This window comes from Pogoniulus pusillus, chromosome 12, assembly GCF_015220805.1.
Source record: "Pogoniulus pusillus isolate bPogPus1 chromosome 12, bPogPus1.pri, whole genome shotgun sequence".
NCBI classification, from domain to species: Eukaryota; Metazoa; Chordata; class Aves; order Piciformes; family Lybiidae; genus Pogoniulus; species Pogoniulus pusillus.
The window spans coordinates 32,009,858-32,037,227 of NC_087275.1; the positions used below are offsets into that span (position 1 = coordinate 32,009,858).

General features: G+C 52.6%; 2 protein-coding genes across 8 annotated transcripts in view; both read left to right on the plus strand.

Annotated features, from left to right (window-relative positions):
* BCLAF3 (BCLAF1 and THRAP3 family member 3) overlaps positions 1-14,617 on the plus strand; it is a 45,591-nt gene extending 30,974 nt beyond the window's left edge. Inside the window, exons 10-13 of one of the 2 annotated variants that reach the window (XM_064152034.1) lie at positions 4,692-4,787; positions 6,012-6,167; positions 10,073-11,099; positions 13,973-14,617. In XM_064152034.1, coding sequence (XP_064008104.1) covers positions 4,692-4,787; positions 6,012-6,167; positions 10,073-10,102 — 282 coding nt within the window. In that variant the 3' untranslated portion in view covers positions 10,103-11,099; positions 13,973-14,617. Of the gene's footprint in view, positions 1-4,691; positions 4,788-5,773; positions 5,850-6,011; positions 6,168-10,072; positions 11,100-13,972 lie in introns of those variants that run through there. The other variant, XM_064152035.1, reaches the window with a different exon arrangement.
* Positions 14,618-22,007: 7,390 nt separating this feature from the next.
* The window catches only part of SH3KBP1 (SH3 domain containing kinase binding protein 1), a 178,440-nt gene continuing 173,077 nt past the window's right edge, over positions 22,008-27,370 (plus strand). For 2 of the 6 annotated variants that reach the window (XM_064152047.1, XM_064152053.1), the window contains exon 1: positions 23,227-23,455. In XM_064152047.1, the coding sequence (XP_064008117.1) occupies positions 23,359-23,455 (97 nt within the window). In that variant the 5' untranslated portion in view covers positions 23,227-23,358. Of the gene's footprint in view, positions 22,583-23,223; positions 23,456-27,370 lie in introns of those variants that run through there. The other 4 variants (XM_064152048.1, XM_064152049.1, XM_064152045.1 and 1 more) reach the window with 4 other exon arrangements.

Genomic DNA, 27,370 nt, shown 5'->3' on the forward strand with positions numbered 1-27,370 from the left:
CAAATGCTGGTAGACCAAAACCAGTTATCTTGGTTTTGCACACCTGGACAGTACATTGTTTACCTGCATATCTCTTTATCAGTGAGGGCAGAGATTAATTACCCTTGGACCCTGCCTCAGGATCACCTGCCCTTGTTCTGGTGGGTGACTTTAACCTACCAGACATCTGCTGGGACTTAAACACTGCAGAGAAGAAGCAGTCTAGAAGGTTTCTGCAATGTGTGGAAGACAACTTCCTATCCCAGCTGTTACGTGAGCCTGCCAGGGGGGCAGCCCTGCTTGACCTGCTGCTCACAAATAGAGAGGGGCTGGTAGGGGATGTGGTGGTTGGAGGCTGCCTGGGGTCCAGTGACCATGAAATCATAGAGTGTTCAATACATGGAGGAACCAGGAGGGGCATCAACAGAACCTCCACACTGGACTGCCCAAGGGCAGACTTCAGCCTATTTAAGGAACTAACTCAGAAAGTTCCTTGGGAAAGAGCCCTTAGAAACAAAGGGGTCCAGGAAGGTTGGAGCTGCTTCAAGAGAGAACTCCTGAAGGCACAGGAGCAGGCAGTGCCACTGAGCTGGCAGATGAGCTGAGGAGGGAGGCAGCCAGACTGGATGGGCAGGGAGCTGCTGAAGGCATTAAAGATTAAAAAGAGAGTGTATCACCTTTGGAAAAGAGGGGAGATGTCCCAGGAGAAGTTCAAGGAGGTTGCTAGGTCTTGTAGAGGAAAAATGAGAGAGGCAAAAGCCCACTTGGAGCTCAGGCTGGCCACGGCTGCCAAGGAAAATAAAAAGTGTTTCTTTAAATATCTGAATGGCAGAGAAGGGCCAAGGACAACCTCCAGTCCTTGTTAGATAGAGATGGGAACATAGTGACAAAGGATGAGGAAAAGGCAGAGGTGCTTAACACCTTCTTTGCCTCAGTCTTCAATACTGGGACAGGTTGTCTCCAGGACAGCTGGACTCCTGAAGTGGCAGATGGAGTCAGGCACCAGTGTAGTCCCCCAATAATCCATGAGGAAGCAGTAAGGGACTTGCTGAGACATTTGGATCCTCACAAGTCCATGGGACCGGATGGGATCCACCCTAGGGTGCTGAGAGAGCTGGCAGCTGAGCTGGCCAAGCCACTCTCCATCATTTATCAGCAGTCCTGGCTCACTGCAGAGGTCCCTGAAGACTGGAAGCTGCCAAAGTGATCCCATCCACAAGAAGGGTCAAAAGGAGGAGTCAGAAAACTACAGAGCTGTGAGCCTGACCTCAGTGCCAGGCAAGGTCATGGAACAGGTCATCTTGGGTGCCATCACACAGCACCTACAGCATGGCCAAGGGATCAGGCCCAGCCAGCATGGGTTTAGGAAGGGCAGGTCCTGTCTCACCAACCTGATCTCCTTTTATGATCAGGTTCCTGCCTGGTGAATGTGGGGCAGGCTGGGGATGGAGTCTACCTTGCCTGCAGCAAAGCCTTTGACACTGTCTGCCACAAGAAGCTCCTGGCCAAGCTGGCAGCTCATGGCTTGGACAGATTCACTCTGTGCTGGATCAAGAACTGGCTGGATGGCAGAGCTCAGAGAGTGGTGGTGAATGGTGCCACATCCAGTTGGCAGCTGGCACCAGTGGTGTTCCCCAAGGATCAGTGCTGGGCCCAGTCTTGTTCAATGTCTTTATTGATGACCTGGACGAGGGAATTGAGTCCAGCATCAGTAAGGTTGCAGATGACACCCAGCTAGGAGCAGGTGTTGATCTGCTGGAAGGTAGCAGAGCCCTGCAGAGGAACCTGGCCAGGCTGAATGGGTGGGCAGAGGCCAATGGGATGAGACTGAACAAGGCCAAGGGCAGGGTTCTGCACTTTGGCCACAACAACCTCAAGCAGCATTCCAGGCTGGGGCCAGAGTGGCTGAGAGCAGCCAGGAGGAAAGGGACCTGGGGGTACTGATAGATAGTAGGCTGAAGATAAGCCAGCAGTGTGCCCAGGTGGCCAAGAGAGCCAATGGCATCCTGGCCTGCATCAGGAGCAGTGTGGGCAGTAGGACAAGGGAGGTTCTTGTGCCCACCCCTGTGCTCAGCACTGCTCAGGCCACCCCTGCAGTGCTGTGTCCAGTTCTGGGCTCCTCAATTCAAGAGAGATGTTGCAGTACTGAACGTGTCCACAGGAGGGCGACAAAGCTGGTGAAGGGCCTGGAACACAAACCCTGTGAGGAGAGGCTGAGGGAGCTGGGGGGGGTGCAGCCTGCAGCAGAGGAGGCTGAGGGCAGAGCTCATTGCTGCCTGCAGCTGCCTGCAGGGAGGCTGTAGCCAGGTGGGGTTGGGCTCTGCTGCCAGGCAGCCAGCAGCAGCAGAAGGGGACACAGCCTCAAGCTGTGCCAGGGCAGGTCCAGGCTGGATGTTGTTAGGAAGTTGTTGTCAGAGAGAGTGATTGGCACTGGAATGGGCTGCCCAGGGAGGTGGTGGAGTGGCCGTGCCTGGAGGTGTTGCAGCCAAGCCTGGCTGGGGCACTGAGTGCCATGGTCTGGTTGGTTGGGCAGGGCTGGGTGCTAGGTTGGGCTGGCTGAGCTTGGAGCTCTCTTCCAACCTGCTTGATTCTCCTCAGCCTCCTTTAGCCTAAGCAAAAACCCCACCCTGGCTGATAGCACAGGAACAAAAAATGAAGGTACTGGGTCCATATTTGCACTGTTGTGTTGTCTGTTAGCACAGTTTCCCTGTGGCTCCCATCAGTGTTGCTTGAGGAGCTGTGTGTAATAGATGAGTGTTTGAGAACTGATGAGCAGATCAAGATTTGATGGTAGGATCTTGCTCGTGTTAAAATGCCCTTGGAGCAGGCTACCCAAAAATGGTAATAACAGCACTTTTTGCTCTCCTATGAAGTGGACACTTAGTAATCTGAGTTAAAAGTTAACATGGAAGCCAGCAGCAGCTTTGTTGGCCTACTTTTTGTAGCCTGTGGTTAAGCACTATGAATTTTTCAGTGCAAAGTATGAGCAGCTTGCACAGCAGGGCAGGGCAGGTCACAGCAGGGCAGTGCAGGTCACAGCAGTCACTGTTTCTTGTGTTAATGATCAGTAATTGGAGGTTGAGCTTTAACTTGAGGAGAAGTTGTGCCTTGGAGGTGCAAATGTCTGTGTAGCCTTGGTTGTAAGGAATGTCCAACTAGCTCTGTACCCAGCCGACCAAGGAGGGCAGCTGAAGAGCTGGAAGATCAGGACAAGAGCCTGTTTATACTGCAAGCCCTGGGGCTGTTTAGTCTGGAGCAGAGAAGGCTGAGAGGGGATCTGAGCAATGTCTGTCAATAGCTGAGGGGTGGGGGTCAAGTGGAGGGGGCCAAGCTCTTTTGGGTGGTGCACAGCAATAAGCCAAGGAGCAACAGCTACAAACTGGAACAGAGAAGGTTTCAGCTCAACATGAGGAGAAACTTCTTTGCAGTGAGGGTGACAGAGGCCTGGAGCAGGCTGCCCAGAGAGGTTGTGGAGTCTCCTTCTCTGCAGACTTTCCAACCCCACCTGGATGCATTCCTGTGTGCCCTACCCTAGGGGTCCTGCTTTTGGCAGGGGGGTTGGACTGGGTGATCTCTGGAGGTCCCTTCCAACCTCTAAAGTCCTGTGGTTGTGGTTTTGTTTCTGTCTAAACCCTCTGGTTTAAGAAAATCCTGAGGAGCAGATTGCTGTGTCTTTGCATGAAGTAGTTTCACAGTTTTTCTTGCCATGAACATCAGGACAATTTCAAGTACAAACACAAGCTGGGTGAGGAGTGGCTGAGAGCAGCCTAGAGGAGAAGGCCTTGCGGGTGTCAGTTGGTGCCAAAGTGCCCAGCAGCCAGCACTGGTGGCTGGCAGCACAGAGGCAGCTGTGTGCTGGCTGCAGCCAGAGCAGAGAGAGCAGCAGCACAGGGAGGGGATTCTGCCCCTCCAATCTGCTCTGCTCAGCCCTCACCTGCAGCACTGCCTCCAGCTCTGGGCTCCCCCCAGCAGAAGAGGGACATGGAGCTGCTGGAGAGGCTCCAGAGGAGGCCATGGAGATGCTCAGAGGGCTGCAGCAGCTCCCCTGTGGAGACAGGCTGGGAGAGTTGGGGCTGTTCAGCCTGGAGAAGAGAAGGCTTCAGAGAGAGCTTAGAGCAGCCTGGCAGTGCCTGAAGGGGCTGCAAGAAAGGCAGGAAGGGACTTTTGAGAAGGGCTGTGAATGACAGGACAAGGTGCAGGATGGAGTCAGGCTCTGCTCAGGGGTGGCCAATGACAGGACAAGGGGCACTGGGTCAAGCTGGAGCAGAGGAGGTGCCACATGAGCAGAAGGAAGAGCTTTTTTCCCCTGCTGAGTGTGCCAGAGTCCTGGAGCAGGCTGCCCAGAGAGGTGGTGGAGTCTCCTCTGCAGACATTCCAAACCTACCTGGCTGTGTTCCTGTGGGACCTGCTTTGAGCATTCCTGCCCTGGCAGTGGGGTTGGACTGGATGACCTTTGGAGGTCCCTTCCAGCCCCTTCCCTTCTGTGGCTGGTCTGTTTCACCCTCTGCTTCCGCGGGGCTCTGGCATCGTTCAGCCAGCTGGACTCTGGCTGCTGTGCCCCATGGTTCTGCTTCCTTCCAAGCCTCTCCTTGTGTCAAACGCTGCAGGATGGAAAGAGCTGCAGTGCTTGTTAGTGTAGGCTGGAAACTCTGTGTGCTTGCTTGGGCAATTTGGCATCATCAAGCTAATGCCTCTGTCTCTTTTCCTCCTAGAACTCTTACTATTCGCCCAAACCCATTGATGCTTACCCTCACAGATGTGTCAGGGGACACCTTGAAAACGCAGGACCCATCAGAAGATACTTTAAGGTACAGAGCAGCTTTCAGCAGATGGGTGTTGCATCAAGTGGTGATCTGATCTTATCTGGTGGCAAGAGGCACAGCTTTAAAGGTGTTAAATGCCATCACTAAAGCGTCATCATAGGCCACATTCCCACCCTGAGATTGTGTGAAGCTGAACTCTTAGTATTGGAGGACTGGCAGTGGACTCAGCAGGGTTTGCCAGTGCTGGATCTGGGCAGTTCACAGAGCCACAGACTGCACTGGCTTGGAACAGACTCTCAAAGGTCATCTTGTCCATCCCCTCTGCAGGCAGCAGGGGCACCTTCAACTAGATCAAGCTGCCCTGGGACACATCCAGTCTGAGCTTGAATGTCTCTAGGGACAGGGCCTTGAGTGCATCCCTGGGCAGCCTGTGCCAGGATTTCAGAGGGCTGCAGCAGCTCTGCTCTGAGGCCAGGCTGAGAGAGTTGGGGCTTTGCAGCCTGGAGAAGAGAAGGCTTGGAGGAGACCTTGGAGTGGCCTTCCAGGATCTGAAGGGAGCTACAGGAGGGCTGGGGAGGGACTATTGACAAGGTCTGGGAATGACAGGAGGAGGAGGAATGGATTTGAAGTGGTAGAGGGGAGACTGAAACTGGATATTAGGAAAAGGTTCTTTAGAGTGAGGGTGGTGGTGAGACACTGGCACAGGTTGCCCAAGGCCAGTCTGGATGAGGCCTTCAGCAACCTGTTCTAGCAGGAGGTGTCCCTGCCTGTGGCAGGGGGTTGGACCTGGCTGATCTTTGAGGTCACTCCCAACCTTCTGTGATCCACAACCTCCCTGGACAACCTGTTCTAGTCTCTCACCACTCTCACTGTAGAGAATTTCTCCCTCCTCTCCAGTCTCAGTCTGCCCTCCTCAAGCTTCAATCCATTCCCTCTCATCCTACCCCTGCAAACCACTGTAGTAACTTTTTGATGCTGGCTTCCTTCCATCAAATCCTGCAAAGACATTGATGTTTTACAATGCCCTTCAGGTTTTTTTTGCTGTGAGGAAGGCAATTGCAGATGTTTTAAGCAGTAAGAACAACAGAGAAGTTCTTTGAGCCACAGGTTAGTGCTCTGAGGAATACTGAGTGGGAATTAAAGAGGCTCTGTGCTTGCAAATGCTTCAGGACTGGGAGCCTTGCCTTGTGTTTTCAACTGTGAGTGTGAACTCTTCAATTTTGCTGCCTTCATTTTGCACTTTTCTCTCTTTGCCCACCCCTTTTCCAGAGCAACTTTGCAGATGGTCGTTTGCAGCCTCACTACAGGTCAGGATTAGTGCAGAAGGGTTTGTACATCCAGGCCAAGTACCAGCGGCTGCGCTCTGTCGGTGTCAGGGGGTTCACCACCAGCAGGTTCAGAGATGGATTCTTGAGGAAAGAAAAGGTGAGCTGCATGAACTGCTTTGTCACTAAGCTGTTTCTCAAGTGTTGTTATCCATATAATGCATTGCAGTTTTGGAATCCCTGTGCAGTAAATGGGATGGGATTTTCTGGAGTATTGCTGCTTTGCACTTGGTAGGCAGATTGTGCACTCCTGTTCCCTCCGTGGTTATTGCACTGAAACTTGCTCTGGGTGATTGCAAATCACAGAATGTTAAGGGTTGAAAGGGACCTCCAGAGAGCATCCAGTCCAACCCCTCTGCTAGAGCAGCAGCTCCTAGAGCAGGGCACACAGCAACACAGCCAGGGGGGTTTGGAATGTCAGCAGACGAGGAGACTCCACAAGCCCCCTGGGCAGCCTGCTCCAGGCCTCTGCCACCCTCACAGCCAAAAAGCTTCCCCTCCTCTTGCCCTGCCACCTCCTCTGCCCCAGCTTGCCTCCAGTGCCCCTTGTGCTGCCCTGGGCCAGCCCTGAGCAGAGCCTGCCTGCGTCCTGCCCACACTGCCCTGCACAGCTTGGGCACATCACAGAGGGCAGCCCTCAGGCTGCTCTGCTGCCAGCCCCAGCTGCCTCAGCCTGGCCTCACAGGAGATGTTCCCTGCCTGCAGCAGCTTTGAGGCCCTGTGCTGGACTCTCTCTTCTTGGCCTGAAGGCTCCAGAACTGGGCACAGTATTCCAAATGTGGCCTCCCCAGGGCAGAATAGAGGGACAGGAGAACCTCTCCTGACCTGCTAACCACAGCCTTTGTGATCCACCCCAGGATGGCCTTGGCCTTCTTGGCTGCAGGACATGCTGCTGGCTCATGGGCATCCTGATGCCTAGTAGGATCCCCAGCTCCCTTTCCCCAGTGCTCCTCTCTCACATGTCAGTCCCCAGCCTGTCCTGCTGCAGTGTCAGAGGTGGCCTCTGAAGTTCTGCACTTGCTGGTGCTCTTCAGCATTCTCTCTTTGAGCTCAGCTAATCTCTCTTCTTATTGAGAGGAGGAGAAAGTGGCTCTCTGGGTGGAAATACTCCATCCTCCTAGGCCAGGGTTTTAAATCAACACATTGATTGAAGGGTGTTAATAATTGTATTTATTGTACTCTGTGTTTCCCTTCTTTATCACATTACCTTCAGTGAATCATCTGCTTTCAAGTACACACTGGAGTGCTGCTCCAAGGCCTACACCATACCATTTTACACCCCACCTTGTATAATCTCTGTGTAAAATGGTTTGATAAGCTCACCCTGAGGTGATTAAGGCCATCTGGTTTGTGGTAGCTGTTGGTTGGCAGCTTGTACAGGGCAATGATCATCTTGAGAGGCAGAAGAACTTTTGAATCGTATCAAAATGGTAGAACTTGTCCTGAGGATCAGTAGTTTAAACCATTCTTTTCAAGCCTTTATTGGAATTGATCAAGTGTGATCAAACATCTTTTGGAGGGTAGGAGAGCCCTGCAGAGGGACCTGGCCAGGCTGCATGGGTGGGCAGAGGCCAATGGGATGAGACTGAACAAGGCCAAAGGCAGGGTTCTGCACTTGGGCCAGAACAACCCCAAGCAGCACTGCAGGCTGGGGCCAGAGTGGCTGAGAGCAGGCAGGCAGAGAGGGAGCTGGGGGTGGTGGGAGAGAGGAGCTGCAGAGGAGGCAGCAGTGCCCAGGTGGGCAGCAGAGCCAATGGCATCCTGGGCTGGCTCAGGAGCAGTGTAGCCCATCACTCTCTCTGGCAACAAATTACTCCTCACATCCAGCCTAGACCTGCCCTGGCACAGCTTGAGGCTGTGTCCCTTTCTTCTGCTGCTGGCTGCCTGGCAGCAGAGCCCAACCCCACCTGGCTACAGCCTCCCTGCAGGCAGCTGCAGGCAGCAATGAGCTCTGCCCTGAGCCTCCTCTGCTGCAGGCTGCACCCCCCCAGCTCCCTCAGCCTCTCCTCACAGGGCTGTGCTCCAGGCCCCTCCCCAGCCTTGCTGCCCTGCTCCAAACACCTTCCAGCACCTCAGCAGCTCTCTGCAATGCAGGAGCCCAGAACTGGACACAGCACTCCAGGGGTGTCCTGAGCAGTGCTGAGCACAGGGGTGGGCACAAGAACCTCCCTTGTCCTGCTGCCCACACTGCTCCTGAGCCAGCCCAGGATGCCATTGGCTCTGCTGCCCACCTGGGCACACTGCTGCCTCCTCTGCAGCTCCTCTCTGCCAGCACCCCCAGTTCCCTCTCTGCCTGTCTGCTCTCAGCCACTCTGTTCCCAGCCTGCAGTGCTGCTTGGGGTTGTTGTGGCCAAAGAGCAGAACCCTGCTCTTAGCTTTGTTCAGTCTCATCCCCTTGGCCTCTGCCCACCCAGCCTGTCAGTGCCTGTTACACTTGCATGGCCTCTCAGCAGTCTGATCTCTGAAGACTGAATTGAAGTGGAATTAGTAAAGAGCTGGAAAGGGATTTGGTTTCAAAACCTAAGAGCTTGTCCAAGGGGCCCAGAAGTGCCAGGATTTTGTTGCAGTGAGCATTTCCCCAGTCATTTCCACTGCTTTTCTCTAATGAGTGTTAAGGTTCTTGTCTGGAAGCTGTGAAAGATGCTTACCACAATCTGGCTGCTGGAGATAACCACTGGAATCAGAGAGGCATAGTAAGAGCTGAATATTGATTTGCAGGCCTGATTAACCTGAGTCTCTTTGAGTTGGATCCTGAAGAGTCAGTATGACAGAGCCACTTTCTTACCAGCATACTGACTGCTGCTTGGTTAGTGCTTAAAGCCCAAAAGCCTTCCTCAGATTCCAGCTCTTCCTGGGGTTTTTCCTGTTGGAATGATGAACCTGATCTCCAGGCATGGTTTAAACTGAGCTAACATTTTAATTTCACCTTTTTGAAACCATTATGCCTGTGCATCCCTTCAGGTACTGTCTGCTGTTTAAATCCAGTAATCCAATGCTTGGGAAAGTTGGGAGCCTTTCATCCATTGGTACAGCTTCACAGGTTGAGAGAGAGGATCCTGACACTTTGCTCTGCTCTGGGGAGACCTCACCTGGAGTGCTGCATCCAACTCTGCTGGAATGGGTCACAGAAATGATCACGAGGTTGGAGCACCTCTGCTGTGAGGTCAGGCTGAGGGAGCTGGGGGTGTGCAGCCTGGAGAAGAGAAGGCTCCAGGCAAACCTAAGAGCAGCCTGTCAGGACCTGAAAGAGGGCTGCAAGCAGGCTGCAGAGGGACTGTTTGCAAAGGCCTGCAAGGACAGGATGAGGGCAGTGGTTTGAAACAAGAGCAGAGCAGATTGAAATTGGAGATTGGATGTGAGGAACAAGTTCTGCACCGCAGTGTAACACTGCAACAGGTTGCCCAGGGAGGGAGATGAGGCTGGAGATGTTCAAGGTGAGTCTGGACAAGACTGCAAGCAACCTGCTCTAGTGGAAGAGGTCCTTGCTCACCGCAGTGGGGATTGGACTGGATGCCCTTTGGAGGTTGCCTCCAACCCAGACCATGTTCTGATTTCCAAGACAGCATCAGTCATGTAGAATGCAGGCCAGGCTCTGTGGATGAGTGATCAGAACTCTAACAGTGGGCAGTGGTGTGCTCAGAGACAAGAGAGTTTCTTCTGTGGGGCTCAGAAGGTGAGGCTGTGAGTCCAGTCCCCACTGAGCGCAGCGGGGATTGGACTGGATGCCCTTTGGAGGTCCCTTCCAACCCAGACCATGTTCTGATTTCCAGGACAGCATCAGTCATGTAGAATGCAGGCCAGGCTCTGTGGAGGAATGACCAGAATGCTAACAGTGGGCTCAGAGACAAGAGTTTCTTCTGTGGGGCTCAGAAAGTCAGGCTGTGAGGCCAATCCCCACTGAGCACAGCAGGGATTGGACTGGATGCCCTTTGGAGGTCCCTTCCAGCCCATTCTGTGACTCTGGGACAATAACAACCTTTTTAAACATTCTTTTTCTCTCTGCAGGGCAGTTTAAACATTGCAGCAGAAACCTGAGCTAAGCCTGTCACCCTGACATGGAACCAGAGACCAGAGCAAAGGGAACATCTGTTGAGTTTTTTTTCTCTTGGGACAACTTTTATCAAGACTTTCAAATAGGAGAATGGAACTAACCCTGGAACTTTCTTGATTTAAAAAAAAGAAGAAGAAAAAAGGCAACCCAAGTTTATTTTTCAGTAGTGGAATGCTGCAGACCTTTTTTTACAGTTTTAATAATCCCTTTTCAAGCTGAGTGTTCAATTGCAACGGTGTAGTTCTGTACCTGTAGCTCCTTTCCCATCCCAGTCTCCAGCAAAGAAGTCATGGAAGGGAAGCCTTATTTATTGGATACATTTCCCCCACCACCACCACTCTTCTAGGCATGATGTTACAGAAGGAACCTGAGTGGTTATGCTCAGAGGTTTATATGTTGGAAAGTTTATGTAATAAAGAAAAAGTTTAAAGGAGGAAACAAAGAAACCAACAAAGAAGTGCCTGAATTGTTTGGTAACAGCACAGCAGCTCAGGATTGCCCTTTTCAGGTTGTGCAATAGATTTTTACACCTCTGTTCAGTCATCATCGTCTTCATCAAAGCAGCCTTTTGAACAAGCCTACCCTTGGGGGTTCTGATGTTGCCTGTACATAGATTTGTGACCTGTTCAAACTATTTGGGACACCTTTCAGCATTTCTTACTTGAGTTTTTTTCCAAGTGAATGGTGCCAGGCAAGTGTGTGACGTCCTGTAGCAGTAGCTTCTAGCTGGGCTGAAAGCATGCTTGGCTTTGGTAGGGCATTAGTTGGTCTGTACTCCAAAAAAGAAGTGATTTTTGTCTCATGATATGTTGTTTTTTTTTCCTCTGGTGTGTGACATTCTTGACCAAGCCACCTGTTCTCTAATCTCTTTTCATCACAAATGGCATTGGTGATTTCCTGGATTCTGGAAACGGAGCCTGAAGTATTTAATTACAAGGAAACAAAAACCCAAACAAAGAAAAAACAAACAACAAAAGAAAGGTAAGTTTGGCATGGGCTGTGCCTGCTGACAAAGCTGCTCACAGCTGAGACTGCTTTAAAGGCAGAGAGTTTGAAATGCTCTTTGAAATCATAGAATCAAGCAGGTGGGAAGAGAGCTCCAAGCTCCCCCAGCCCAACCTAGCACCCAGCCCTGCCCAACCAACCAGACCATGGCACTAAGTGCCCCAGCCAGGCTTGGCTGCAACACCTCCAGGCACGGCCACTCCACCACCTCCCTGGGCAGCCCATTCCAGTGCCAATCACTCTCTCTGCCAACAACTTCCTCCTCACATCCAGCCTAGACCTGCCCTGGCACAGCTTGAGCCTCTGTCCCCTTGTACTGTTGCTAATTTCCTGGGAGAAGATCCCAGTAATGCCCTGGAGTTTCCTTTACTGCAATGCAGCCACCAGGGCAAAAGAGGGGATTCTGCCCCTGGATTCTGCTCTGCTCAGACCTTAACTCCAATCCTGCCTCCAGCTCTCTTTTTCCCATCACAAGGATGACAAGGAGCTGTTGGAATGAGTCCATAGGAGGCCATAAAGATGACCCAAGGGCTGGAGCAGCTCTGCTGTGAGCACAGGCTGAGGGAGCTGGAGATGTGCAGCCTGGAGAGGAGAAGGCTCCAGGAGGACCTCAGAGCTGCCTGCCAAGAGCTGAAGGCATCTTGCAGGAAGGCTGCAGAGGGACTTCTCAAAAGGGTGGCTGGCAGTAGGATGAGGGGGAATGGTTTGAAGCTGAGGCAGAGCAGGTTTAGACTGGATCTTGGGAAGTTCTTTGGTATAATGGTGGTAGGACTCTGGAACAGGCTGCCCAGGGAGGCTGTGGCTGTCTCTTGCCTGGGGGTGTTGAAGGCCAGGTTGAATGAGGCCTTGAGTGGCTGAGTCTGGTTGAGAGGTGACCCTGCGTGTGGTAGGGAGGTTGGAGCAGATGATCTCTGAGGTCCCTTCCAGCCTGAGCCATTCTCTGGTTGTTATGCTGTGTGCAAAACTGCCAATAGCCAGACAGGCTCTGTAAGCAGCTCTAACCAGTGGTGTGCTGATTTCCTGCCTTTGCCTTACCAGGGCTGTGTCTGTGTCTTACAGAGTCGTTCAGACTTGTTACTGCTGGTAAATTAAAGGTCCACAGCAAGTGGCTTTCACAGATGTTCTTACTAAGGAGAACTTGAGTTGTTCATCATTGCCTGGAGAAGGCTCAGAGCAGAGCTCATAGCAGCCTGCCAGTGCCTGCAGGGGCTGCAAGCAGGCTGAAGAGGGACTGTTTGCAAAGGCCTGCAGGGACAGGATGAGGGCAATGGTCTGAAGTGAGAGCAGAGCAGATTGAGATTGGCTGTGAGGAACAAGTTCTGCAGAAGGAGGCTGCTGCAACACTGCAGCAGGTTGCCCAGGGAGGGAGTTGAGACCTCATGGATGGAGATGTTCAAGGTGAGGCTGGACAGGACTGTGAGCAACCTGATCTAGTGAAGGATGTCCTTACTGAGTGCAGAGGGGTTGGATCCTTTGGAGGTCTCTTCCAGCCCAAACCATGTTCTCATTTCCATGATTTCCAAGAGAGAATGCAGGCCAGGCTGTGTGGATGAACGATCAGAACTCTAACAGTGGGCAGTGGTGTGTTCAGAGAACAGAGTTTCTTCTGTAGGGCTCAGAAAGTCAGGCTGTGAGTCCTGCATGCCTCTTCCTCTAATGGTTTTTCCATGATGCCTTCAGTATAGAGACTCTATGAAAGTCTAGGTGTGGCTCAGAAGAGCTAAGATTGGACCACTTAAAGCCCTTCCTCCCCTAGTGCCCCTTAGAGCACTTCCTCCCCTAGTGCCCCTTAGAGCCCTTCCTTCCCTTGGAAGCATGGAATGGTTTGGGTTGGAAGGGTCCTTTCAAGGCCATCCAGTCCAACCCCCCGCAGTCAGCAGGGACATCCTCAACTGGAGCAGGTTGCTCACAGCCCCAGACAATCTGACCTGTAATGGTGCCAGCCATGGGGCAGCTCTCACCTCTCTGGGCAGCCCGAGCCTGGTTCTCCCCACCCTCAGTGTCAAACGTTTTTCCCTTCCCTCCACTCAATCTCCCTCCCTCTTTATCCTGACACAACAGGGCCCTGTTCAAAAGTCTGGCTCCAGCTTTCTGATCTTGAAGCCAGAAAGCCACCAGAAGCTCTCCAGGCTGAACAATCCCAACTCTCTCAGCCTGGCCTCACAGCAGAAGCCTTCCAGCCCTGGCAGCATTGCTGTGGCACTCAAGGATTCTATTCATGTTTCATCTGTACATTTTGGTTAGGACAATTAGGGGTTAATAATCCCAGCAAACCTAACTTCCCTTGGGCCACTTAAAATCCTTCCTTCCCTTGGGGGCACACTGGCTGGTGCAGATAGGCAAGGAGGCAGGCAGCAAGCCACATCCATGCCCGTTGTGTTTGTTCAACGTTAATGCCAGATGGTTTGTTCCTAAAGCCCAGCTTTTCAGTTCAAATAGCAATCAGTGATGACTCAGCTGGTTTTGGGTTCAGTAACTTGGACATGCAGACACAAAATGGGATGCTAAAGGTCACCCAGAGGCAGGCACCTTTCTGCAGATAAGCACTTAGTTACTGCTGCTGGTGGTGATGAATCTGGCAACGTCAGCCTGTGTAGGAAATGAAAGTGAAGAACTGAAACAACCATTGAAGTGAGACAACCCAGAGTAAATATGGAGTAGCTGCAGTCGAGCAGCAGCCTGCTGGCAGGGGAATGCTGAGTGTAGCCTGCAGATGAGAGCAGGTTTGCCCTCGGGCCAGCAAGTTTTGACGCTGCTCCCTGCATGTGCTAAAGCACTAAAACATGTAAGAGGTGGAAGCATCTATGATTCAGGACGCACTGCTGAAGCTCTCTTGTCTTCCTCAACAGGATGCTACTGTTCCTGCAAGCTTCCCGCAGTGTTCTTACTAAAGCCTGGAAGAGAACTCGTGGAACAGGCAGAAGTGGCTACATGAAGAAGCTTCCCAGAGGGCAGTTTTGCTGAGGCTGGCTGGAAGCAGTGCTGAAGGAGTTGGACTCCCATCAGTGAATGCTGCTTTAGCCAGGATTAAAAGTGTGGCTGACTTCTGAGTTTGTGCTTTCTTATTTTACCTGTGCATGAGGAGAGATCTCCAGTTACTTTTGTACTTGAACAGTTCAGCTTTGCTCTTTACTCCCACAACTGTGAGCAACATACTACAGATGGTTTTTTGAGGGGGCTGTTTACTGACTATGATTTGTTTCTTACTTTTTCCCCCCCCTTGTCCACTCTTGGCCCTGAGATGAACGTGAGACAACGAAACACAGTCACTGTTTCAGTTCCTCTCCTTTTTATTTGATACTATCTGCTCAGATCACTTTTGGGCCAATAACTTTGTTCATTTGGGCTTCTCTCATGATGAAACTTTAAAGTTCAGGATGGAACTGAATTCTGTGACTGGATGACATGCTGGAGGCATCTGCTGTGATGTTATCTGCTGCAAGGCAGGACCATGATTTCTCTTAGTGAATTAAAGGCTTGTGTCTGTACACACACACAGCAGCTTAGTTCTTTCAGCACAGAAAAACTCTGTTGTGCTGGAATATTGTGTTTGGTTGAGAGCAGTGAAGCTGCTGCCTGGCTTGTGAAGGCACAAAAAGGAACTGTGAGCAGGAGGAAGGTAGGTCAGTTTACTTGAATAACTTGGTGCCTTTTTGTCCTTGTCAACTGCTTTGTAGAAAGCACTTCTGCAACGACTGGAGTAACATCCTGCTGCTTGCATCGTTGCTGGTGGGTGCACAGACTGACTTGCTAGTTAAAATAAGGAACTTTCAAACCACCTTTAAAGGTGGGCAAGCCTCAGAAGGAAAACTGTCCTCTTGTAGTAGTAAAGTCTGGCACTGCACTGGCACTGGAAGGGCAGAGTTAAGAATGTGATTGTTTCAGAGCTTTCTACCGTCCTGCTTTATACTTCTGACCCCAGAAATGTGAATTGCCTGCCTTCCTCTCTTTCCTCTCTTTCCTCTCTTTCCTCTCTTTCCTCTCTTTCCTCTCTTTCCTCTCTTTCCTCTCTTTCCTCTCTTTCCTCTCTTTCCTCTCTTTCCTCTCTTTCCTCTCTTTCCTCTCTTTCCTCTCTTTCCTCTCTTTCCTCTCTTTCCTCTCTTTCCTCTCTTTCCTCTCTTTCCTCTCTTTCCTCTCTTTCCTCTCTTTCCTCTCTTTCCTCTCTTTCCTCTCTTTCCTCTCTTTCCTCTCTTTCCTCTCTTTCCTCTCTTTCCTCTCTTTCCTCTCTTTCCTCTCTTTCCTCTCTTTCCTCTCTTTCCTCTCTTTCCTCTCTTTCCTCTCTTCCTCTGGCTGTGAAGTGCTCCTGCCACACCCTCAGTTGTTCACCTGTGAAATTGATGGGGTTTAACTGCTACCCAAAACGCAGTGGGGTTTAATATGACTGCAGTCTTCCTTTTAAGTGTGTGAAGTAAGAAGTTGTTGTGCTGTTAGCATTTGTATTGCCGATCTAATTGATGTCCAGATAGATTGGTTAGAATCCTCTTTCTCAACCCCTGTGATGAGTGAGTTCACAAGGGTAACCAAATTGTTGGGCTGGCAAGAAGCAACACATTGCAAAGCTTCTACAGTCTGCCTTAACTCTTTCTGAGGTGGTTAAGATCACCTTACCTGATGGATTTAGATGGTCTTGAGATCTGGACAGAAATGTCTCAACTCAGGTAACTGATAGGAGGATGGGAGTAAATTCAGCTGATCACCAGTTGGGGTTAATGATTTACCTGCTGCCTTCTCTCCCAGGGCCTCAGAGTAAATTGCTGAATTTTCTTTACATGACCTTAAAAAAGAGGTGGGGGAGGAAGCAAAGATGCCACTTCTGTGGCATTAAAGGCAGAGCTCTCCAAACTTGCTTGTTCTGCAGTAGGATGTCACATTCTGCAGTGCCATGGAACTGGACAGTAAGAGTTGCTTGAAGAAGATGCTTAGAGATCTAGTCAAGAGGGAGCTGATTTCTCAGTACTCACCTTAGCCTCCACAGAAGGAGCTCTCTGCCTTCCATGCTTTCTGCAGGGATCTTTTCCCAGGCCGTGTAGAAATCTGCCTCTCGCCTTTAAGCATCTCCACAGCAGCCATCTACAAAGCTCTCTGTGGGAGACTTCAAACCTGCATCCTAATAACTGGAAAAACAAAGGATCTTTCTGCACATAACTCTGGCCCTGGACAGACTTCACTCTTTTGCTGCAGGACTTGAAGATGGGAACTTCTTCACGCTCCTTATGAAGGGGGAGGAGGGGGGAACCAAACCAAGCAACAACTCAACCAAAAAGCCATTTCAAGCTCTTCAAAAGCCTGCTTGTAGCACTCACCCACATGGATAGTGATGGACAGAGAAGTGTGTTCTGTTTCAGAGCTGGGGGGCAGACATTCTCAGTGTCAGGATCAGAGAAAACTCTTGCTGTAGCACCTTCCCTTCCTGCTGGGGGTTTGTTTTTCCAGGGGGTTTTCAGTGGAGATTTAGCCAAATGGTTTCATGGTCCTCTGCTGCCTGCCACTTGAAGAGAGTTTTCTTTCTGTTCTGACTTTTGCCCAAGCCAATCTCATGTCCTTTTGTAATATTTCATTTCTGGAAACAATGTAGGAGGTTGCTTTTATTTGATGGCTGCCTGATGTCTTGCTTCTTGAGGGAAGAGACAGGCTGGGAACTGTGAAGAGGAATAATAATGGCAATGTAAACAAAGCCTCATTGTTTTGTTTTAAGAATAGCAGCAATTTCCCCCCCCCCACCCCCTTCAGTTGAATGGGGATGTAGACCAATACCCACTTTTCATAGAATGGTTAAGATTGGAAGGGACCATAAAGATGATCAGTCCCCACTCTGAGCCCTGGCACAGGCAGGGACACCTTCCACTGGAGCAGGTCGTTCAAAGCTCCATCCAGCCTGGTCCTGAATGCTTCATGGAACAGTCTGGGTTGGAAGGGACCTCCAAAGCTCATCCAGTCCTAGCCCCTCTGCACTCAGCAGGGACATCCTCCACTAGATCAGGTTGTTCAAAGCTCCCTCCAGCCTGGTTTTGAACACTTCATAGAATGGTTTGGGTTGGAGGGGACCTCCAAAGCTCATCTAGTCCAAGCCCCTCTGCACTCAGCAGGGATATCCTCCACTAGATCAGGTTGCCCAGAGCCCTGTCAAGCCTCACCTTGAATAGTAACAAAAAGCCTCCTTGTTTTGTTTTAAGAATAGCAGCAATTTCCCCACCACCACCCCAGTGGAATGAGGCTGTGGACTAATATCCACTTTTAAGGGACATATTATTAATGCTGACCTTATTTAGTCTGTAGCTCCCAGGACCATCTGCTGTGTGGGTGTGGACATATATGTGCACATGCAAACAACATGGGAAACCTTGCACCTGGATATTGCTTAAGGGTGGCTAAGACTACTACTCCTTGGGTGCAGTGACCTCTTCTTCACAGGCACAGTTCAGGTCTCTCAGTGGCAGATGCACATCCCAGCAGCATCTTCTGTGGTAGATGTGAGATGTGGACCCTGGAAGTTGTGGTCCTTTTAGAATAGAATAGAATGAGGCAGGTTGGAAGAGAGCTCCAAGCTCATGCAGCCCAACCTAGCACTCAGCCCTGTCCAATCAAACAGACCATGGCACTAAGTGCCCCAGCCAGGCTTGGCTTCAACACCTCCAGGGATGGTGACTCCACCACCTCCCTGGGCAGCCCATTCCAATGCCAATCACTCTCTCTGCCAACAACTCCCTCCTAACCTCCAGCCTACTGAAACTACTGAAGGTAGAACTAAATGCAAAGAGAGTTGAAGTCCTGTAGTCTTTTTGGAGTGCACAAGGGTGCTTTTGGTGATGTTATCCCAGCTGCAACAGCCTTGTTCCTGGGCATATATTCAGCTGTAGCTATGTTTATATGTATGTTTAACATAGTTTCTATAAAATCAATGTAAATTGGGTTTTTACAGACAATAAATGTTTTAACAGAGTTGGTACTTTATAAGCAATTCTGTGATTGGATTTGGTAGTTATTCATCTTTGGTGTCATTTTTGGTGTATTATACTTGAGCTGTGACTTTTTTTCTTGTAGCTGTTGCTTCACTGAGAGCTTTTGTTATGTTACTGAGCCACCCTTGTGGCTAGAAGTAGTTCCCTTTCCACAGGTAAGAGTTTCCTCTCATTACTAGCACAAAATAGTTGCTGTTTGGCTTTCAGACTTTGGGTGGTTGTTTTTTTCCCTGCTGGGTACAGCTCTTCAAAGCCTTTAGCATCTCTGCCAACTGCTGATTCCTGCCCCTCTAAAGGGAGCATCCTGAGGGAAAGCAGCCCCTTGCTTGGCTAACTTCACCATAATTTTCATTCCAGAAAATAGTGGGGATGCTTAAGAATTCCCTTCACAAAGTGTCATTGGTCTGAAGGAGGAAAAAGAGAGTTGAGTCAGAAAATTTGGGAAGTGATTACTGCTCCTTGGGTGCAGTGACCTCTTCTTCACAGGCACAGTTCAGGTCTCTTAGTGGCAGATGTATTTCCCAGCAGCGTCTTCTGTGGTAGATGTGAGATGTGGACCCTGGAAGTTGTGGTCCTTTTAGCATAGAACAGAATGAGGCAGGTTGGAAGAGAGCTCCAAGCTCAGCCAGCCCAACCTAGCACCCAGCCCTGCCCAACCAATCAGACCATGGCACTAAGTGCCCCAGCCAGGCTTGGCTGCAACACATCCAGCCACGGCCACTCCACCACCTCCCTGGGCAGCCCATTCCAGTGCCAATCACTCTCTCTGACAACAACTTCCTCACAACATCCAGCCTAGACCTGCCCTGGCACAGCTTGAGCCTCTGTCCCCTTCTGCTGCTGCTGGCTGCCTGGCAGCAGAGCCCAACCCCAGCTGGCTACAGCCTCCCTGCAGGCAGCTGCAGGCAGCAATGAGCTCTGCCCTGAGCCTCCTCTGCTGCAGGCTGCACCCCCCCAGCTCCCTCAGCCTCTCCTCACAGGGCTGTGCTCCAGGCCCCTCCCCAGCCTTGCTGCCCTGCTCCAAACACCTTCCAGCACCTCAGCAGCTCTCTGCAATGGAGGAGCCCAGAACTGGACACAGCACTCCAGGGGTGGCCTGAGCAGTGCTGAGCACAGGGGTGGGCACAAGAACCTCCCTTGTCCTGCTGCCCACACTGCTCCTCAGCCAGCCCAGGATGCCATTGGCTCTGCTGCCCACCTGGGCACACTGCTGCCTCCTCTGCAGCTCCTCTCTGCCAGCACCCCCAGCTCCCTCTCTGCCTGCCTGCTCTCAGCCCCTCTGCCCTGGTGGTGAGCTGTGCACAGACAGATGTGCTCTCCAGTGCAGTGTTTGCCATTGGCCTTTCCGTGGTGGTTTTAAAGCAAGGGAAGAGGAAATTCCAGTCTCGGGGGGTGGGGAAATTCTCTTTTCATTGTTAAGCCATCTTGCCAGGCCAGCAGCTTTCCACCAGCGCTATTAAGCGCTGCCAAAGCTACCACCCTGTCTGTTCAGACCAGGTAGGTCATGCATTGTTCCAAGACAATAGTGTCATTGGGCTCTCACTTTGTGCTGTGCATTGTAACATGACCACTTTGTGCTATTCCTTACAGCTTTTACTACCTGCCCTGAAGAGTTCTGTTGGTGTGCAGGGAGCTAAATTGTTCAGGTATATAATTTACTCCACCTTAAGCTACCCAGCAGTGTCACTGGAAAGAGAAAACTTCACATAAAATTGCCATGCTGCCAACAAAAAATTCTTCCTCCTCAAACAATGCATCGATTCCACTTAGATGTGGTCTTTTTCCTCCTGATCAGTGTGATGATTCCAGCTTGTTATAATGCTGAAGGAGAAGCTGCTGCTGGTAATTTAATCCTGGTAATTTAGAATAGAGTCATAGAATGGTTAAGATTGGAAGGGACCATAAAGATGATCAGTCCCCACTCTGAGCCCTGGCACGGGCAGGGACACCTTCCACTGGAGCAGGTTGTTCAAAGCTCCATCCAGCCTGGTCTTGAATGCTTCATAGAATGGTTTGGGTTGGAGGGGACCTCCAAAGCTCATCTAGTCCAACTCCCTCTGCACTCAGCAGGGATACCTTCCACTTGAGCAGGTTGTTCAAAGCTCCCTTCAGCCAGGTCTTGAACACTTCATGGAACAGTCTGGGTTGGAAGTGACCTCTAAAGGTCATTCAGTCCAACCCCCTCTGCACTCAGCAGGGACATCCTCCACTAGATCAGGTTGCCCAGAGCCCTGCCAAGCCTCACCTTGAGTATCTCCAGGGATGGGGCCCCAAGCACCTCCCTGGGCAACCTGTTCCAGTGTTCTGCTACCTTCTTGGTAAAAAAACCACCTTGTTCCTAAGGTCCAATCTGAATCTGCTCTGCTCTAGTTTCTCCTTGCAAGGGAAGGGGCATCCACAACTTGTCTTTTCCAGCACCTCATCCCATTTTGTATCACACTAACTAATTGTTTTGCAATGAAGAAGAAATAAACTAGCAAAGGCAAAGCCCTAGGCCTGATGTTCTGCTGCTGCTGCAGCATGCAAATAAGTGACTTAAAGGCAGTTTCATAGCAATGGTTAAAGTTTAGTTTAAAAAAAAGTTAAATCAAGAACGAGGAATTCCAAATACTTAATCCTCTCATGGGTCAACCTCTTCTGTTTTTCTCTCAAACAGTTCATCACTGAGTTTCACAGAAATGTGAGGTTTGAGAGCTGAGAAGCCAGATGGAAAGTTTCTCGTACACATTTACCTCCAAAATTCCTTTCCCTCCCCGCCCCCCAAATAATCTCTCTTGTGCAGGGGGGTGGAGAAGTACAAAAATCTCCTCTGTTATCTTATTGCCCAAGGAGGAGTTAATTTGGCTATGAAGGAGGCTCTGGTTTTGCTCAGCCTTTACTAAGTATTGAAGGTGCTGGTGCTGTAACAAAGGTCACCTCTCCTCTTTCTCTTTCCAGACCACACTGTCTTCAATCTGCTTTACCAGTATAGGTTTGATATTTTACCATCTTTGACCGGGAGAGGACTTGCCTGTGAAAAAAGGCTCCTCAGCCTCATTAAGTGGCATTTCTGCTCAGGGATGGTGCTGATCTTCGCGAGCTGCTCAGTCCAACCGCAATCGCCTTTCACCTTTCCCTGCAATACCTGCAAAGCGCAACCGGCGGCTGCTGCTGCTGCTGCCGCTGCTGCTGCTGCTGCCGCTGCTGCTGCTGCTGCGTGATTCCGCTCCTCTTCAGCCGCCGCCACCGAAGTCACTCTGCAGCTGCTCTTTCTGCTCGTCCTTTCCTCCCCTGCCTCCCCTTCCGCTCCCAGAGGCGAGCCTGCACGGCAGCAGGGGAGAACGTGGCCGCGCCTGCCGACGCCCCCCGCCCCACTCCGCTGCCCCTGACGGCGGAGCCACGAGCCCGCCGCTCCCCGGCTCCCCGAGGGACCGACCCGCAGCAGGGCACGGCTGAACGGGGGTCGTGCGCGGGCGCCCAAGGTAGCCGCAACGAATCCGATGTATCCTCCCGTTCCGCTCCCAGAGAGCCTGCCCGGAGCCCAAAACGTCCTCTCGCATCCCCCAGCAACGACAACAAGGCGAGGCAAGGCGAGGCGAGGCGCTCCCCTCCCCTGCGCCTCCCCCGCGCTCTGCTGACGACTCTCAGCCTGCCAGGGAGGAAGTCACCTCCTTCCCCGCGCCCTCAGCACCCCTCTCCCCTGCCCCCCGCTGGGGACCGCGGCTGCTCTTCCTGCCTCCCCGCCCTCCTCTCCCCCTCCGCCGCGGTTGCTGCCCGCGGCCCGAGGCGGCGCAGCGGCTCTGGCGCAGTCTCGCGACACTTCCCGCAGCGCCGAGCGGAGCGGAGCCGAGCCGCGCTGAGCCGAGCGGAGCCGAGCCGCGCCGAGCGGAGCGGAGCGGAGCCGCGCTGAGCCGAGCGGAGCCGCGCTGAGCTGAGCGGAGCCGAGCCGCGCTGAGGCCAGCCGAGCCACGCTGAGCCGAGCGGAGCCGAGCTGAGCCGAGCCAAGCCGAGCCGCCCGCTCCCTTCGGCACTAGCGGAGCCGCCGGCAGACGACTCGACCGCTCCGCGCACCCTCTCGCCCTACCGCACGCACCGGCCGGCGGGGTAAGACGTCTGCCCCCGCGGCTCGGGGGCGCCCGGGCTTGGCTGCGCTTTTTTCCCCTCTCCCGGGCTGCTCCGGGCGGCAGCAGGGACCGAGGTGGCTGGCAGGAGCTGAAGGCTGAGGCTCTTCTCTCGCCTGGTTTCTGGCATTTTGATTGTTTTGTTTCGTTTATTTAAAAATACATGCAAGTGCCGGGGCGGAGGGAAGACGGCGAGGCGCTGCGAGCGGGAGGCAGGATGCAGCCCGGCTGCAGCGGGTGCTGAGAGCGGCGCCCGCCGGAGGAGGGAGCGGCTCTGTCAGCAGCCTCCTCTTTGCGCGGCGGCGGCTCGGGGCTGTCTCTCGCCGTTTCACCGTGGCCAGCCGCTTCAAACTTTCAGCCTGCTTCTGCCGCCAGGCAAAGCCCAGCTCGACATAAATGGGTGAGTAGAATCCGCCGGCTCCGAGTTGGAGGTGCTGGGCGGGGTGTGGGGGGCCGGCTGGGGCTCCCGCCCCGCGAGTGGGGTGCGTACCGCCGCGTCGGAGGGCCGGGGGAGCGGCTGGAAGGCAGCTGGCCGCCTCCCGGCCTCTGCTCCTCTGCCTCTTGGCTTTTAACTTCTCCTCCCCTCCCCCGGCCGAGTCAATAATTGTTTTCATATGACAGGCGATGCGATCGGGGTTTGCGGCGGCGGGGCGAGGGCCGAGTCCCCCGCGGGTCGCCACGGTGTGTGAGCCCGAGCGTGGCTGACAGGGTTGCAAGCCCAGCCCTGCACCGGTCGGCCAGCCTCGCTACCTTCCCGTCGGGCGCAGCCTCCCCATGGCAGCCTCGGGTGTGGCGGCGGCGGCCCGGGCGGAGGGAGAGAGAGAGAGAAGGGTGGGGATGCCTCCGCGCCGGTCGCGCTCGGTCAGCGGCAGGGCTGCCGTCGGGCAGAGCCGAGCTGAGGGCGTGGGGCGGCCTGTGGGGAGCTGCCGCACGGCCCCGCCGCCAGGGGGCGGCTGTGAGGGCCCTGGCGCGGGGGGCGGCCGCTGCCCGTGAGGTGGCTCCCGCGGACCTCGGGAGGAGGCTGCGCCTGGCTGCCCGGCGCAGGGCGGGCAGCGCCCGCTACCTGTGCGCAGAGGGAGGCTGCGGGCCGCGGGAGGCTGGGGGATGAATCGACCTATTATGCGGGCTGCGGTGGCGAGGCGACAGCGGCGGTGCCAGGCGCGGGCTGGCTGAGCGATGCGCCTCGGAGCGTCGCTGGCCGGCGGCTCCCTCTGCCCAGCGAAGTGCTCGGCGGAAAACGACGGAAGGGACAAAAGCAAAGCGGCGGCTGTGGGTAGGCAGCCCTCGGGTGTATCTCCCGGTCGCGGGTCCGAAGGCAGCAGCGAACGCCGCTCGGGAGCAGCAGCGCCGCGTTTCGGTGTCCTCAAGCCCCCCGGGCTGCCTGCTGCTTCGCAGGCTGGCGGAAACGCTGTTGGACTGTGGGGGAACCTGAGAGCAGCGGTGCCGCTACGGCGGCTAAATATAATGCTCTGCGTGGGCAGACATCTTACACATTTCTACCTCTTGTAGTACAGGGACGCTGGGAATGTAGTAGGAGCAAGTTCCTCTCTTTGTCCTTGCAGAGAGCAGTTTGTGGGGGGTACTCCGGGAGCGCGGCGCACGGCTGCGGTGTCTCTGCGTTGCGAGGTTGAACGCTGGCTTTCTGCTGTGGACTTGGAGTTAGTGCTGCGGTCCGGGCTGAAATGCGTTCATCGCGATGCAGCTCCTTCGGCTGGATTGCTCTGGATGAGCTCCCATGCTGCTGACAGCAGGCCCGCGTCCCAGACCTCCACGCTCCCTTGGGTGCGTTGTGGAGGACTCTGTTGTTAGGGTTGGTTTGCCTGCAAGCAAACACAGATCTCAACTTCTGTCTTCTGTAGCAACAGATGAGGTTTTAGAGCCCTGGAGAGGGCTGTCCAAAGAGGTTGTGGAGCCTCCTTCGCTGCAGACATTCCAAACCCGCCTGGCTGCTGTCCTGCCTAGGTGCTGCTCCTCTGGTAGGGGGGTTGCACCGGGTGAGCTTTCAAGGTCCCTTCCAATCCGCAACGCTCTGTGCTAATGTTGTAACGAGTTGTAGGGCTCAGAGCTGTTGAATGGAGCAAAATCTGCCTTCGGTGGGGCATGTCACAGGAAATGATGTTTTCAAGGTTGTTTTTGTTTTCTGATGCTCCTCTGGTGCGTTTACTTCTGGTTATCTTCGTGCTGCAGCCCCGTGAGGCTTCTCTGATTCCTGCTTAGTGTGCAGTCCAAATATTAGCCTTCCTTTAGCTTCACAGTGTTAAAGGTTAAGGAAAGCAAGGAGCAGTGAAGTAACTTGAGCTCACAGAGCTCTAGCAGGGTTTTTGAGTGCTGTAACTTAGCAGTGAAAGCCATCTTTTTGCTTTTTACCCACCCTTGCACACCTTGGGCTGGCCTCAGTTGTACACATGTGGCTTCTTTAAAGCTCTAGCAGGGTTTTTGAGTGCTGTAACCTAGCCTTGAAAGCCATCTTTTTGCTTTTTACCCACCCTTGCACACCTTGGGCTGGCCTCAGTTGCACACATGTGGCTTCTTTAAAGCTCTAGCAGGGTTTTTGAGTGCTGTAACCTAGCAGTGAAAGCCATCTTTTTGCTTTTTACCCACCCTTGCACACCTTGGGCTGGCCTCAGTTGTACACATCTGGCTTCTTTAAAGCTTGTTTGGGCAATTAATTTACCAAATCAGCGTGATTCAGTCCAACTTGTCTTTGCCAAATGGGAGTGGAGGGGGTAGCAGGCAGGGTTTTGTTGTTGCTCATGTCTTGGAGCAGTGAGTAATTCCTGTGCTTACACAGAAAAGCTGCCCGAGGAAGTGCAGATATGAGCAGCATGAGAGCATGGAGATACCAAATAAACCCAGTTCTCAACACTGGTAGCCTTGTTTTGGAAAGATGCTTGGTGCAGAAAAGGTGAGTTCTTTGTGTGCTACACCATGAAGATGCCTGATAGTTTATTTTTTAGCCATTTTAACCATTTGTGTTTTCTGTGTGGCACTGCATATTGTCCAACCCCATGCGGTGTGCACCTGTGTCTATATGTTCATTGCATAGCTTCTAAGTTACTTTTACACCATGTACCTCAAACCTCATAAGAAACACAACTTTGTTGATGTTTTATGAGGTCTTCTGTCATGTTAAAGGTGGTAGAGCACCTGTGAGTGAATTAATTTAGGCTTGGAATGGGCTCGACAGCTGAGTTGAATGAAATAATGGTGGGAGTTCTCCAGGTGTAAAAAGAGGAGTAAGGCAAAGACTTTGAAGTAGTCATAGAACCAGTCAGGGTTGGAAGGGAGCACAAGGATCAGGCAGTGCCACCCCCTCTGCCATGCCCAGGGACACCCTACCCTAGAGCAGGCTGCACACAGCCTCAGCCAGCCTGGCCTCAAACACCTCCAGCCATGGGGCCTCAACCACCTCCCTGGGCAACCCCTGCCAGCCTCTCACCACTCTCCTGCTCAACAACTTCCTCCTCACCTCCAGCCTCACTCTCCCCACCTCCAGCTTTGCTCCATTCCACCACTCCTGCCACTCCCTCACAGCCTCAAAAGTCCCTCCCCAGCTTTTTTGGAGCCCCCTTCAGATGCTGCAAGGCCACAAGAAGGTCCCCTGGGAGCCTCCTCTGCTCCAGCCTGCACAGTCCCAACTCTTTCAGGCTGTGCTCACAGCAGAGCTGCTGCAGCCTCTCAGCATCCTCCTGGCCCTGCTCTGGACACTCTCCAGCATCTCCACAGCCCTCTTGTCCCAGGGGCTCCAGAGCTGGATGCAGGACTCCAGCTGGGGTCTGAGCAGAGCAGAGGGGAAGAATCTCCCCCCGGCCCTGCTGGCCACACTGCTGCTGCTGCAGCCCAGGCTCTGCTTGGCTTTCTGGGCTGCAAGTGCACACTGCTGGCTCCTGCTGAGCTTCTCCTCCAGCAGCACCCCCAAGTCCCTCTCCTCAGGGCTGCTCTCCAGCTCACACTCATTTGTGCTTGGCGTTGATTGACCCAGCTGCAAGACCTTGCAGGAACTCACAGACACAGTGGAACAAGTTTGGTTGCCCTCCTTGAATGCCTGTAAAATGAAGAGGTGGTGTTTTGTGGGGAGTTGTGTGCATGTGGGGGTTGATTGTTTGTTGTTGCTTTCAGGTTTGTTTACTTTCTTTAAGACTGATCAGAGTTGCACAGGCTTAGAGAACTCCCCAGCCTCCTTTGCAGGGGCTTTGCATGCACACACATCAGAATGCACACCTGAGGCTGCAGATCCAGAAAACAAAATCGACAGGAAAGTGTCACAGGTGCTTGTGGGGGGGAACTGGTTTCAAATACTGCTTGGCAGGTGTAGGCAATGCAAGAGCAGCAGTCTGATTCTGGAGAGCAGTCTTTAACTGGCATCACCACACGACAATGGTTGTGCACTCCCCTGTGTCAGTTGAGACACCTCCCAGCTTCTGCAAACGAAAAAGCATCTTTTTTTCCTTCCATTCTGCAGTCCTTGCTGACTTTCAAAGCACAGCTTAATGCATTAATAATGGTATGATACTATCACTATGAAGCTAAGTAGCTGAAGCCTCTTCATAGTGCTTAGGAGTAGCAGGTTATAAATAACCACTTCAACCATCAGTGTTGGGGTTTTTTTCCATCTTAACTGTTTTCCAAGGTATATTTTACTCTTTGGGAAGGAGAAAAGAGGATATGTTGCTTTTGTTAATGGGAAATCAGACTGACCAGCTCTGCTGATTTGGATCCAGAGAGAGTCTTGTGCCCTTTGAACCAGTTAGGTTACTAATGCTGCCAGACAGCTGTTCCTGTTTTACAGCAGTGGTTGAGAAAGATGCTTTGCTGTGAAGTTCCACAGCTCGTTTGTACACACCAAAGGAATGCTACAGCAGCAAGTAATGCAACTGAAAACTACCCAGGAACAAGAATCTCTGAGTCTGATTGTTGTCTGCTGCTTGCAGTCCCTTTCCCATGGAGCTGCTTGAGAGTCCATTGCAGAGCCACAAAGGAACGTCCCTGGAGGTGTTCAGGCAAAGCCTGGCTGGGGCACTGAGTGCCATGGTCTGGTTGGTTGGGCAGGGCTGGGTGCTAGGTTGGACTGGATGAGCTTGGAGCTCTCTGCCAGCCTGCTTGATTCTATGATTATCTCTCTTACGAGGAGAGCCTGAGGGAGCTGTGGCTGTGCTGCTTGGAGCAGAGGAGCCCGAGGGCTGCTCTC